The following is a 13,238-nucleotide window of genomic DNA, read 5'->3' as shown; positions in this document are numbered from 1 at the left end:
AGCAGCTACAAGGTTGGTCCTCTAATTTATCAATAATTGCACTGCTACTCTCGAACCTACAACCCAGCTACATAGATTTGCACAAACAACAAAATCAACCCCTCATCAACAACCACCTACAAAAACAACAATAAATGTTAAGATTGGATAAAATAAAGGCTATATTTAACATCACTCCTCAGTCTTGACATTTAAACAAGTCAATCAACATTAACTTTGAACACAAGTAATTATGTTGACTCATACTAAGAGACCTAGTGAAAATGTCAGGCTGTTCAGAAGAAAAGATTTTTATGACTTTTAACACACCCCCTTTGACCTTTTCTCTAACATAATGAATATCAATTTCTATATGCTTAGTGTGTTCATGAAAAACAAGATTATAAACAATTTCTGTAGCAGATTTGTTGTCACGGAATAGATTTACAGGAAGTAAATCTTTAACTCTCAAATTTGTTAAAATTTTAAGAACCCAAACAATTTCACAGGTAACAGTAGCCATTCCTCTATATTCAGACTCAACAGAAGAATGAGAAAGTTTTTTTACTTTTCTAAGAAATCATAGAATTTCCTAGAAACAAACAAAAACAGTGACATATCTTCTGGAAGAAAGACACTTACCCCAGTCAACATCAACAAAAGTTGATAAATGAAAAGATTATGACCTTGTAAAACTAACATCTTTTCCTGGTGAAGATTTCAAGTATCTGAAGACTCTTAAAGCCAATTTAAGATGAGATTGACGAGGAGAGTGCATAAATTAACTTAAGCAATGAACATCAAAGGCAATGTCAGGACGAGTTACAAGCAAATAGATTAGTCTACCATTCAACTTTTGATAACCACTACAATCATGCAAATGATGATCATTAGAAACAAAACCAATAAAGTTAGTAATAGTAAGGTTCATACCTATAGGTTATTAATAGGGTTACATCCAAGATATCCAAAATCATTTAACAGTTCTAAGCAATACTTTCTTTGACACATGCATATCCCTTTATCAAAATCAAGGACTTCAATTCCTAAGAAAAAACTTTAGTTCACCAAGATCTTTAATCAAAAAATTACTTTTCAAATATGTTTTAACTATATTTATCTCTAACAAGTTATCCCTAGTTAAAACAATATCATCAACATATACTGAAAGAACAACAAACCCAGATTCACCATTTTTGGTGAAAAGAGATTAATCACTAATACTTTTAGTAAAACCATTACTAATAAGACAAGAGGATAGTTTTGCATACCATTGACGAGGTGCTTATTTTAATCCATAATAAGATCTTACAAGCTTACATACTCTTTTATCATCAGAATTAAAATATCCTTCAGGTAAAGTCATATAAACTTCTTCTAACAAATCACAATATAGGAAAGTATTATTGACATCTAATTGAAACAAGGACCAATTAAATTGAACAGCAAGAACAACAATGCATCTGACAGTTACCATTTTCACAACAGGAGAAAAAGTTTCTTCATAATCAAACCATTCTCTTTGACTATACCCTTTAGCAACTAAACGAGCTTTGTATCTTTATATTTTACCAGAAGATTTATATTTTATTTTATAAATCCATTTACACCTTATTGGTTTTCTTCCTGTAGGCATATCAGTGATAATCCAAGTCCCATTTATATAAAAAGCTTCCATTTCATCATTCATGGCACTAATCCAATTTTTTTCATTACAAACTTCTGAAAATTCTTTGTTTCAATAGATTTCTTTAAATTTGACAGAAAACAAAAATTTTCAGAATTCAGGTAAGAGTAATTTACAACTCTTTCTAAGCCATATTTAACTTTGCCTTCTATGACAAAGTCATCAAATTTTTTAGGAAAACTGGTAGCTCTAGTCATTCTTCTAATAGTTTATTGATTATTGAAACTAAAAAGAAATACCCTCAGGGTGGAGATTAGAAATTTCAACACTATTGTCACCTTGGTGAACATCTAAAGATTGCACGCCAGACTTAGCGTTATCCTTGGCAGCCATCTCCGAGCTACTCAATTGTTGCAAGCCGACAGCTCCTTGAGAGTTTTCAGTAGGACATTTATGCTACCTAGCTGCTGTCTACTGATAGCTCTAATGGGCTACTACCAAGAGATGATGGCCGGTTAACCTCATCATTAGGAGGTAAACCAGTGAGATTAGTAGGAGAACCAAATGGGGAATCGAAGAAACTTAAGAGTATTTACTTCACTAGTGGTAAGATAATCCAACTCTTTGAACTTATTTTAAAAGGAAAAATAGTCTCATAAAACCTAACATCACGGGAAACAATTATCTTATTTGTATCAAGACTAAATAACTTGTATCTCTTTTGGGAATTAGCATACCCTAAAAGAACACACTTTTCAGCTTTAGAAGAAAACTTATCAGTAACATTGGTTTTAGTGGCAAAACAAAGACATCCAAAGTTTCTCAAATGGGTCAGAACAGGTTGAAATCCATACACTAGTTCACAAGGACACTTTCCTCCTAAGACAGAGGAAGGTGTTCCATTTTTAAGATAAGTGGCAATTATAATACATTCACTTCACATGTTCAAAGGTATACCACCCTGAAACATGAAAGCTCTAGCCACATTTAGTAAATGACGATGCTTTTGTTCCACTATCCCATTCTGTTGAGGAGTTTGAACACAAGGTGTCTGATTAACAATTATTTAGTAAAGAGGTCCAACCCATCTTCGAGAAAAAAAAATCCTCCCAATGGTGTTCCAAATAGCTAAAGCTAGTTCTTTAAACCAAGATGCCTCTCAAGCCATCCCCATGAACCTCCCAAAAGAAATCACAGAAACCATCGCCGACTTGACCTTGAAAGAAAGATCCCACCTTAACTACAAAACGTTCTTTACCATCACCCAACATGACCTCTTCATCAAAAATCTCAAGTTTCACCCTGATTACCCTTTCCTGAACATCTTCCACATTCACGATTTGCATGGGTTACCAAAAGAAGCATTATGCTTTTCTGGTATCTTTTCGTGTCCTTCACTATTGTCGTTTTTTTCAATGTTGTCATGCTATACTCATACTTGTTCCAATGTCAATTCGAGAAAGCCCAAAAAAGTTCCAAAAATGTCTTTACCCTTTTCAGTTGGTTCGATCTTCCTCACAAATGGCTCCAAAAGCTATCCACATGCTATAAGACTTATGTAGTCATCATGTTCAGAAGCCCTGTTCTTTCCTACCTCCTACGGTAATTACAAGACAAACACAATCAATAATTTATCATTCATGTTTAGCCTTCATCTACGATTGGTATGACATTAATCTTTCCAGCAAATCCTTTGAAATATACCAAGTCCACAGGCACATGGAAATACATGGTCTTCTCGCCAGTGCAAATCAAGTAAGTCCCCAGATGATTCCAGCGCATGTCATGGAAAACAAATATTTATGGCCTGCAGAACACCCACTGTCATCGAAGTGGAGTGAGTCTGTCCAACAGTGGTTTCAAACTCATCCGCCACAGAAAATAGATACTTCTGACGAATATGACTTCACAAACCAAGAAGAAGATGATGATTATGACCCATTTGAAGAGCATTTTGACATGTACGAAGATGATCCATCTCGTCCGGATTCACGTTGGAAATAAAATAAAATAAAAATATTCCAGAAGTTTTTTGTAAAATAATGTATACAAGTATTTCTTAGGCCTTAAGTATTAGTGTGATGTAAAAATGATGGAAACTTTAAGTCATTTTAAAGTGATGTAAGTGTTTATCTTATGTTGAACCAAAAATTGATTGCTTTTGTAATACTTAGATCATGATTATCTAAGGGAACTTTTTCCTTGTCTATATAAGGAATATTCCCCCTCATTTGTAACTATCCTCGGAAAGAATTAAAAGCTTTTTCCATATATCCTCTCTTGTTCTTAAGTTTGTTCTTAAATTTATTATTAAGTTTAAGGTCATATTCTTCATACTCTCTTATCAATCCTAATCTCTTAGTCTTGCCTAGTCTCTTAGTCTTGGGAATCACCATTTATTAATCCTAATCTCTTACTTTTGCTTAGGGGCTGTTTGACAGTTGCTGAATGATTTAGTTCAGAATAGCTAAGAGGTTAGAATGGCTAAGAGGGTCAGAATGGTTAAGTGCTGAATGAAACAAAGTTGTTTGGTAATTGTTTTCTGAATGACARCAAAATTACCATTTTAACCCTCAAGAAATACAATCAATTCTAAACATTCTTTTAGAAAAAAAAGATGATGTTCTTCATGTTCTTCATATCAAGATCACAAATCCTCAAGAAATTGCAAAATATAGGTAATCCAATCATCATTAACATTGTTATAAACATGAAGTTAGCAATAAACACCATCAATTTTCAAAGAAAAATGCTACCCTAAACCAAACCCTAGACAKAAAAATGCTACCCTAAACCAAACCCTAGACAGAAAAATGCTACCCTAACCAAATGCGACGTGAGGCTGTGGAAGGCGACGAGGCTGTGGAAGGCGACGAGGCGGCGACGTGAGGCTGTGGAAGGCGACGAGACGGCGACGTGAGGCTGTGGAAGGCGACGGCGACGAAGCGGCGACGAGGCGGCGACGAAGAGGCGACCGGAGACGAGKCGATCGGGGTGCGACGATGGAAGGATGATCGGGAACCGACGATGAAAGGACGATCGGGAATGGAAGGGGAAGAGGATATGTGCTTCGATCGGGAATGGAAGGGGAAGAGGATATGTGCTTCGATCGGGAATGGAAGATGGAAGCGAGCAGGTCTGCGTGAGTAGATGAGGGCAAAGATGGAAAAAAAACAGCCCCTGAATGGTTGAGTGGAGTATAAGGGTCAAAATGGTTAAGAGATGTTTGTAACCATTAAGAGGTGGTTTTTTTTTTGCCAAACACTTGCAACCTCTGACCGATTCAGCGATTGGCTCTTAATGTAACCATTAAGAGCCTACCAAACAGCCCCTTAGTCTTTCAGTCTTGGGAATCACCCTTTGGTTTAGATTTATCAAAATGTTGAATTAATCTGCAAAGCATTTTAACCATATTCTAAATACAAATATTATATAAAATAAATTCTTTATCATATTGGATTTTGAACTATCATAGATTCACATTGGATCGGTTTTATCATATTGGATTTTGAACTATCATAAAAGTTTTCATCTATTAGTTGTAACTAGAACTATAACTTTTATCTATTCAAAATATATCCAGTTGTAGAGACTAAATGCAAATCCTATCATTGTAATGTTTTAACATCTCTTCTAATATAACCACCCAAGCTTCAAAATCATTCACATTTGTAGCTCCAACGGCATTGTGCGTATATACAAGTATAATTGTATACACATACAAATAACATCCTGTAATTATCATAATGACACTTTAACATGATATTTTCTTAATTATTATTCAAGAATTATTATTTCTACAATCAACTTGATTTAACTCGGGTTTCTACAAATGGAGTGAAACGTATTCTTTGTGTTCGACCCTATAGGTTTACATACTCCTTAGCAGTATTTCTCTGTATAAACATGTTGTGTGCATACATTATTTATTAGAAATGGAACTGAATTTCATTACAAATCCTACAAACTATATACATCAAAGATCTAAAATCCCTCCAAATCTAAATCCAAAATCCAAGTCCCTGCAAGTCCAAATCCTTCCACGAAATCCACATACGTCAAAACCGGTCCATCAAACCAAAAGTCTTCAAATGAGTTAAGTTTTAGAATTAGGGGAATAAATCTTATCCTTGTAATGCCTTACATTCTCTTTTTAACAAAACGATCGAAACTTCAAAATCCTTTGCATCCCGCTACATTAGAACAAGTATACAACTATTATTATAAAACCAAACGCCTTCCTTCAATTTCGTTTTCGTTGAATACTTTTTAAATCCTCAAACCAGACACCACCTTAAAAAACAAGGAAAAATAAATCTTCAAATATATCTTTAAAATTGATGATTCAGTCTATATAGTCTCATGTCTACTCATGTTTGGCTCGAAACTAAACCCAAATCAAAAGGGAGCTAAAACGAATATTTAAAAAACTATAATTAAAAAACTCTAAAAAATAAGTCTAATTAAAAAATATAAATTATTTTATGACTTGGAATTAGAGGTTCAATGGTGACTGAACGACTATGTATTGATTTTGGCTTGTTTCACCACAAACCTAAAACCAAAAAAAGTAGACGATTAAGCGGGTGTTTTGGGATTATTTATAAAAATAATTTATTGACTTATTTTAGTATTTTTGAGTGTTTGGATAAACAACTTATACCAGTGTCAAACCGATAATAAAAAGTTTTTGAAGAAGTTAAACTCTTCTAACTTATAATAAGTTAGATAAAATCATAAATTGTTTCAAATAAGCAATCTCCAACACCCCTAAACTTGGATTTTCGCCATCAACTAAACAAATTAAGGTGAACCGACAAAACCATGAAATTGTCCACATCAAATTGGAAACCGCAATTTGCATGTATGCGATGTTTTCATATGAAAAAATCTTTGTATAATATTCGAGTTTATATGATGTTAGACATGGAAACTTATGAATCTAATCGACCCCTTTTCTACATTTTATATTTGTTCCCTGTTGTTACACTTATTTCAGGTTTCATCTGTAGTTACTGGACCATGGCTGTTCTCAACTGTATTTCCTCCTTCAATACTATTCGTGGCAATCGTATGTTCTAAACATGATATCCCTCCTCCACTGCTACTGGGAGCCGTACGTACCAAACATGAAATCTCTAGCAGCCGAGCAACCACTTGGGATGCCTCAGGCCGATCTAGAATGTCTCTTCGTATGCAATCCGTCGCTAACTTCATCATCTTCACCATATCTTTTGGTGGAACTGTTTCACGTATCCGTTCATCGATCATTCCTGGGACAAGCGTAGGCCAATTTGCCGTGGCTACTAGTCTCACAGTTGCCCAATCCATGATCCTCATGTCGCCTTCCGGAGCTGCTTTCCGACCCGTGATTAGTTCCAACAACACCACTCCGAATCCATAGATATCACACTTGGTTGTTAGTCGGTTCTCCCGTTTGTACTCGGGCGCGGTATACGGTTCTGTACCTACAATATGATTATAATGCGTCTCCTTTGGCTCGTATATAGCATTACCAAAATCAATTAACTTGGCGTTGTACCCTTCGTCTATTACTATGTGTGTACTCTTTATATCTCTATGCAAAACTGGTCCAGGGACTACGTGATGAATGTAGTCTATCGCTCTTGCTGCTCCTAACGCGATCCTCATTCGGTTTTCCCAGCCTAACAATTCATTAGAATCTGCGTAAATAATTGGGCGTTTCAATTCTTTGGACTATTTCAGCATGATGCTACTATTTTAATCGAAATCGTTACAAGTTGATCTTGTTTGATTACCATGTAAACGATCGTATAATGTTCCTTTGGGTGCGAATTCGAGCACAAGCATCAGCTCTTCCAATTCGGTACAAAAGCCTTTCAATTCAATAATGTTTTCATGATGGAGTTGATGAAGAAAGGACTTTTCGGATTTGTATTCTCTGAGAAACCGGTTCACCATAGCCGGGTCTTTCCGTAGCCTTTTGATGGCGACTATCTGAAAGTGTATATTATGAAATTGAGAACAATACATGTTTAAAGAAATCACAACTATTACCTGTTTATTCTTTAACATGCCTCTGAACACCTCACACGTACGACCTTTCGCCACGAAACAGTCCGTACGCCACCCTCGAGTCGCTGTTTGCAGGTCTCTAAACGATAACATGATTGCTCTTGGTTCTGCAGGTTCTGATGGGGCTGGAGGAGGAGTAGCAGGAGGAACTGCACCAAATTGATATTTGGAAATCAAACGTTGAGATCGACTCCACTTTTTCATCATCATTGGAACTAAAAAACCCAAAAACAAGATTGACAAATTCCAAGATTCTAAAACCCTCATTTTGAGTTGAGGATTCTTGAAATCAAATCTTGATATCATATCAACGGATTTTGAAATTTCCGTAGTTTGTATTCATGTAATGAATAGAACGTGTTGATGGTCATTGAAACTTGTTCATATCACAGTCGATGGCTTCATGTAATCAGATTAAGAAATTTTACCTTCATGATCAGATGTTGATGGTTTCATGCAACATGCCAGCATCTTCCTCATGTGGGTGTATATACATATATACCTCTGTCGCGGCTAAGACTCTTCTGTTCCAGGAAAAAGTTGTTCGAAATCTGCACAGGTTTAGATCTTCCCAAGATCATTCAATCTGGGCATCCCATGGATCATCATGTATTCGACATCATTCATAGAATATGGATAGAAAGAAAGAACAAGATGTCACTAATATATGTATATATTTCACACAAAGAAGACAATGATTACAAAGATAAGAACACCTATATATAGAGAATGAAAGAGTGCCAACTAACCATCACATCTCTTCAAGAGGTGGTTATATGATGGTTTTTCCCCTCCCTCTCTAACTGCCATCGGTTATTGGAGGGTGTGTGTGTACACACACTTATCTAATCCACAAACTAATAATAATTAACATAACTAACATAATGATTTAGTTATTAAGTTCCAACAAAAGTGAGAAACAAAAAAAGGTTATACACACACACATATATATATATATATATATATACATATACATTCATAGATATATACATACATATATGCACGTATGTTTCGATATGCATGCATGTATATATACGGATATTGTATAGATACGTAGTGAAATTGGAAAATAGGGTACCTCCTGAAACCACATAGATGAAGGGTTTTGGTGTAAAGATCATTGGAAGTGATCAATGGAGATCAAAAGCAACTGTGTGTGTGTGTGTGATTTGAGATGAAGATGGAAGGGATATGCCATGCATGATGGCATGAAGAAATCACGGTAGGTTTTTGACTGATCTAAGATTTGGCCTTTTATTTAGGAATTAAACCTACCAAAAAAGGAAAAATAAATTCTAAAACGTTTTCCAAGTTCTTTATTGTTAGGGTGAATTAAGTTGGTTGTTATGGTTTGCTAAAATTTTAGATTTGGTTGCTGATGCAAATTATTTACATAGCTATTCCTTAACTTTTCATTTTCATGATATTAAAATGCTAGTTAGTAAGCATTATGAAAAACTAATCGATCTTTAAACAAACTATAAAAACCAAAAGTATAGTCTATTCTAAAATTTAATGTAATTTAATCGGTTTTTTAATTTTTATTAAAAAATATTTTATATATTTGAAAAATACATATTAAATAAAAAATATTATATTTAGGTAAAAACTATTAATCTCACAAAAAAGTTTGGCGTTAAAAAATCTCAAGTTTAGAGGAACAAGTGAAATCAAAATAAATTCATATATAATTTGAGTTGAGAATTAAAATACACGAGAAAAATATTGAAAATTAAGTTCGATTAACGTGAGATTATTAATATATAATCAAACTACAAATAATTAAAATAGCAACAAAATAAAAATCATAAATTAAGATTAAAAAAACACTGATTATTCAAATAATTAACAAAATAAACACTACAATAAATTTTGATTTATATGAAGCAGAAAAAAATTAAGCGTCTTAATAGACCATTTTATATGACCAAAAAATAAAATGTCCTATCTAAAAGGGTTGCAATAAATTTATAGGACGCTTTAGTACGTCTGAACAAGTTTTTAGGACACTTTTTATCCTTTACTTTTACTCTCATCTTCATCTTCCCCATTTCATATCTTGAAGAACTCTTGAACCCAGAAACCTCACATATTGACTTAATCTAATTCTAATCTCAATTAAAACAGATTTTGTGATTCATATTCATTAAAGGTTGGTTTAGTTTTGTTATTTCATTTAGAACACAATCTATTTTGGTAATTTTTGATTCTTATCATTCTTGTATGTTTGTATGTGTTTATGAATGTTCTTTGTAACATGAACAAAAAATGTTCATATCCTTGTTTGATTCAAATTTTTTTAAAAATTTTATGTTTATGTTTGAGTTTAATTTTTTTTTTTAAATCTGATTGTTGAGCGTATTTCATTCTTGTTTATATTGTGAGAGATTTTTTTGAGAGATTTTTTATTCATTTTGATTTTTTTTTCCGTGTTGTTGAGAGATCTTTAAGCAATTCACTCTTGAATCTGAACTTTTTCTAAGTGTTTTGAAAGAGATATGTGTTGAGCGATATCTTTGAGCGATTTCCTATGAGTTTTGATTTGTCTGTGTTGAGCGATATAGATATGAGAGATATAGTGCTGAGCTATATTCTCAATTTTTGAGTTGTGAGAGTTTTGTGAGTTTAATGTTGAGCGATATGTTGATCATCTTTCTCATTGATTTAATGATGATTCTTTTTAACTTACAAAGTATTTATTTCTATTATTCAGTTTCAACGATCATCACTGAGTTTGTTCGATGATTGTTGAACATGTATTCTAATTCCTTTAGAGACTGTTATACTTCAAGAAGACAAAACTCACACCGCAGATCCTTCAGCTATGTCGAAGACATAAGGTGAAGATTAGAGACCAGGAAGTTCGGGATCTGAAGCGGCATTCAGTGATTATAAGCTTGTCTACATATGTGTGAAGACTACTCAAGTTTCAACGAATATTGAAGAGACCTTTCAGCGTCTTTCCAGTATTCAACGATCAAAGGAAACTTACCAAGCACGATTGTTTTTGTCTTGTCCTCCTTTACACAAAGGACAAACCCATACCTTTTCTAGAGTATAGTATAGTACGGAGCCACTCCGTTGACTCTATAGTGCTTACCCACTTTATGAAAAGAGAACTGCTTATATACGGCCAAAAGAACTCTTTACTGTAGCAAAGGACAAGCTTTCCTCCAAAAGCATGACACGTGTTTTGTATCTTCTAAATTGCATTTAATGCAATGGGTATAAAGTGCTATTCTGTCAGTTATCAATCTTCCTTAGGACTAACTTACCTAAGAAATTACTTCTCTCTATCTAAGAGAAAGAACCACTTTGAACAAGTGAAGAGCACTTTGATTCTCATCTTTATTTCTTATAGAAAATCTTTTCTCTTTGCTAATTGTAATTGTGTGAACTTTAGATTATTTAGATAGGTTCTTTCCCTTATCTCTTCCGCAAACAATCTGTAAAATTTGTATTGATCTTCTTTATCAATATATAATTTTTAAAAGTGAAAATTTATGTATATGTATTCATCTCCCCCTTCTACAAACTGGTTACCTATAACTTTTGTAGATTCGGCTGGGACCAACAAGTTGTATCAGAGCAACGTTTGATTTTTGTGTTGTTTTGTTGTTTTATTAGTATTTTATTATCTTTTTTTCGTTAGACAATTTAATCCTGTTAAAATGGCTTTGCAAAACACTAGCACCCATTTTTACGATAATGGCTCTCTTGCCAAACCTCCCCGTTTCATTAGAGATAACTTCAGTCTCTGGAAGAATAGGATGTCTCTATTCTTGAAAGGTGTAGATCCTAAGATCCCATACTATATAGAGAATAGACCTTATGTTCCATCTTCTATCTCTCCAGTAGTTCCTGCAACTGCTACAACTAGCACACTTTCTAAATGGCATATTCCAAACCTCCCTTATCAATGGAGTGATGAAGACAAGAAGAATGTGGCTTTAGACACTCATGCAAGATCTATAATAGCCATGGCTCTTCCTTACGAGGTATATCACTCAGTGATGAAGCTCAAAGCCTCGAAAACCATATAGGACAATTTATCTGTTAAATATGAAAGGACTTTTGAAGTATAAGAATCGAGGAAGATAAATCTAGTAAGACAATATGAAAGCTTTTTCTATGGAAAGATTGAAACTTTGTCTGAAGTACATCAACGTTTTAATTATCTTCTTATTGATTTGAGGATAGTTGGAAGAGAATATTTCAACTCAGAGATGTTGACAAAGTTCCTAGAATGTTTGCCCGAATCATGGGATCATTATACCATGTGTCTCAAGATATCCAAGGACATGTCCTCCCTCTCTCTTAGTTCCCTTTATGGGATATTGCTTAATCATGAGCAATCCCGTCAACTGAAAAAGAATCTTCTTAAAGACTCTAGGAAAATGAAAAGCTCTTTGTTAGCTTTGATCTCTGATATCCCTTCAGTTGACGCTTATATTTCTTCTATTCTTTCTATATCTTTTGTATCTATCACTGAGTTAGATCCTTCTAACTCTGAGAGCTTGTCAGACGTTGATCTTTCAGAGTTTGATGAGTCACTGGCTCTTCTTACTAACCTTTTTAGGAGGTTCGCCAGAAAAAATAATTACCGTAGATCCCTTGCTGGCTCTTTCTGAAAAGCCAAAGTCAAATGCCATTGACAATGCTTCAGTGATCTGCTAGAACTACCAATGCAAAGGTCACTTTGCTAGTGAATGCAGGTCCAAGAAGATTGCAATGCCATCTTCTAAGCCCCCATCCTCCTTCAGATCTAAAGATGATAAATACCTGAAGTTGAAGGAGAAGTAAAAGAAGATGAAGAATTTTTTAGCGAAAAGGCAAAGGTTTTGTCGCTGAAGAGCAAGACTGGCTGATTCTTCTGAAGATTATCCTATAACGAGGAAGATATGGCATATCTCTATCTAATGGCCAATGATGTCAAAGATGAACCATCAGAGACATCATTCTCCAGTAATCCCTCATCATCTACTCCTACTCAGGTATGTTCCCTGAATAAACCCTCTTCTTCTACCTGTAACAGCCTATCTGTAGTAGATACGCTGACGGTTGACCTTTACAATGTTTTGAATGGAAAATCCAAAGCTGAAAAGCTTAATCTTAAGACTTAATAAATACATAGCTAACAAAAGAAACATAATCATCGGGGACATGTCTACCCGGAATATACTTACTATGAACAACCCAAAAGTATAACTTATACCTAAACTCAAAAGTAGGCTTTACACGTCAATCCCTAATCGATCATCCGACCTTGTTTTTGCCTTTGCCAATTTGCMCTSAAAAGTTAAAACCACTAAAAGATAAGCTGTATGGCTTAGTGAATTTATGTGGAAAAATATGGTTACAATGTGTTATATAAGCGTATATACTACGAAATAAAGAAGGTCTCGAAAGAAATTTTGCATAACAACACGACAACAACTTAGTTGTACCACATGATGTCCTTTACAACAACCTACTTTGAACGTGGGAATCACAAAAGAATGTTCAACATAGAAAAAGAACATCAATATAATCAACATCATACTCGAGATCAAGCAAGGTCACATACCAATTAACT

The 13,238-nt window shown here is 34.3% G+C and overlaps 1 protein-coding gene across 1 annotated transcript; it reads right to left on the bottom strand.

Moving 5' to 3' along the window:
* Positions 1-4,427: 4,427 nt before the first annotated feature.
* Positions 4,428-8,473, bottom strand: LOC112521805 (probable serine/threonine-protein kinase PBL7). The gene is made up of 6 exons (XM_025130796.1): positions 8,413-8,473; positions 7,646-7,812; positions 7,387-7,585; positions 6,623-7,272; positions 5,751-5,799; positions 4,428-4,744 (listed from the first exon to the last, which is right to left on the bottom strand). The coding sequence occupies exons 1-6, from the start codon at positions 8,471-8,473 to the stop codon at positions 4,428-4,430; spliced, it is 1,443 nt and encodes a 480-aa protein (XP_024986564.1).
* Between the last annotated feature and the right edge of the window lie 4,765 nt (positions 8,474-13,238).

This window comes from Cynara cardunculus (genome assembly GCF_001531365.2).
Source record: "Cynara cardunculus var. scolymus isolate 2C chromosome LG 11, CcrdV1, whole genome shotgun sequence".
Lineage (NCBI taxonomy): Eukaryota > Viridiplantae > Streptophyta > Magnoliopsida > Asterales > Asteraceae > Cynara > Cynara cardunculus.
The sequence above is the reverse complement of the archived record's forward strand: the minus strand, read 5'-3'. Positions and strand labels throughout refer to the sequence as shown.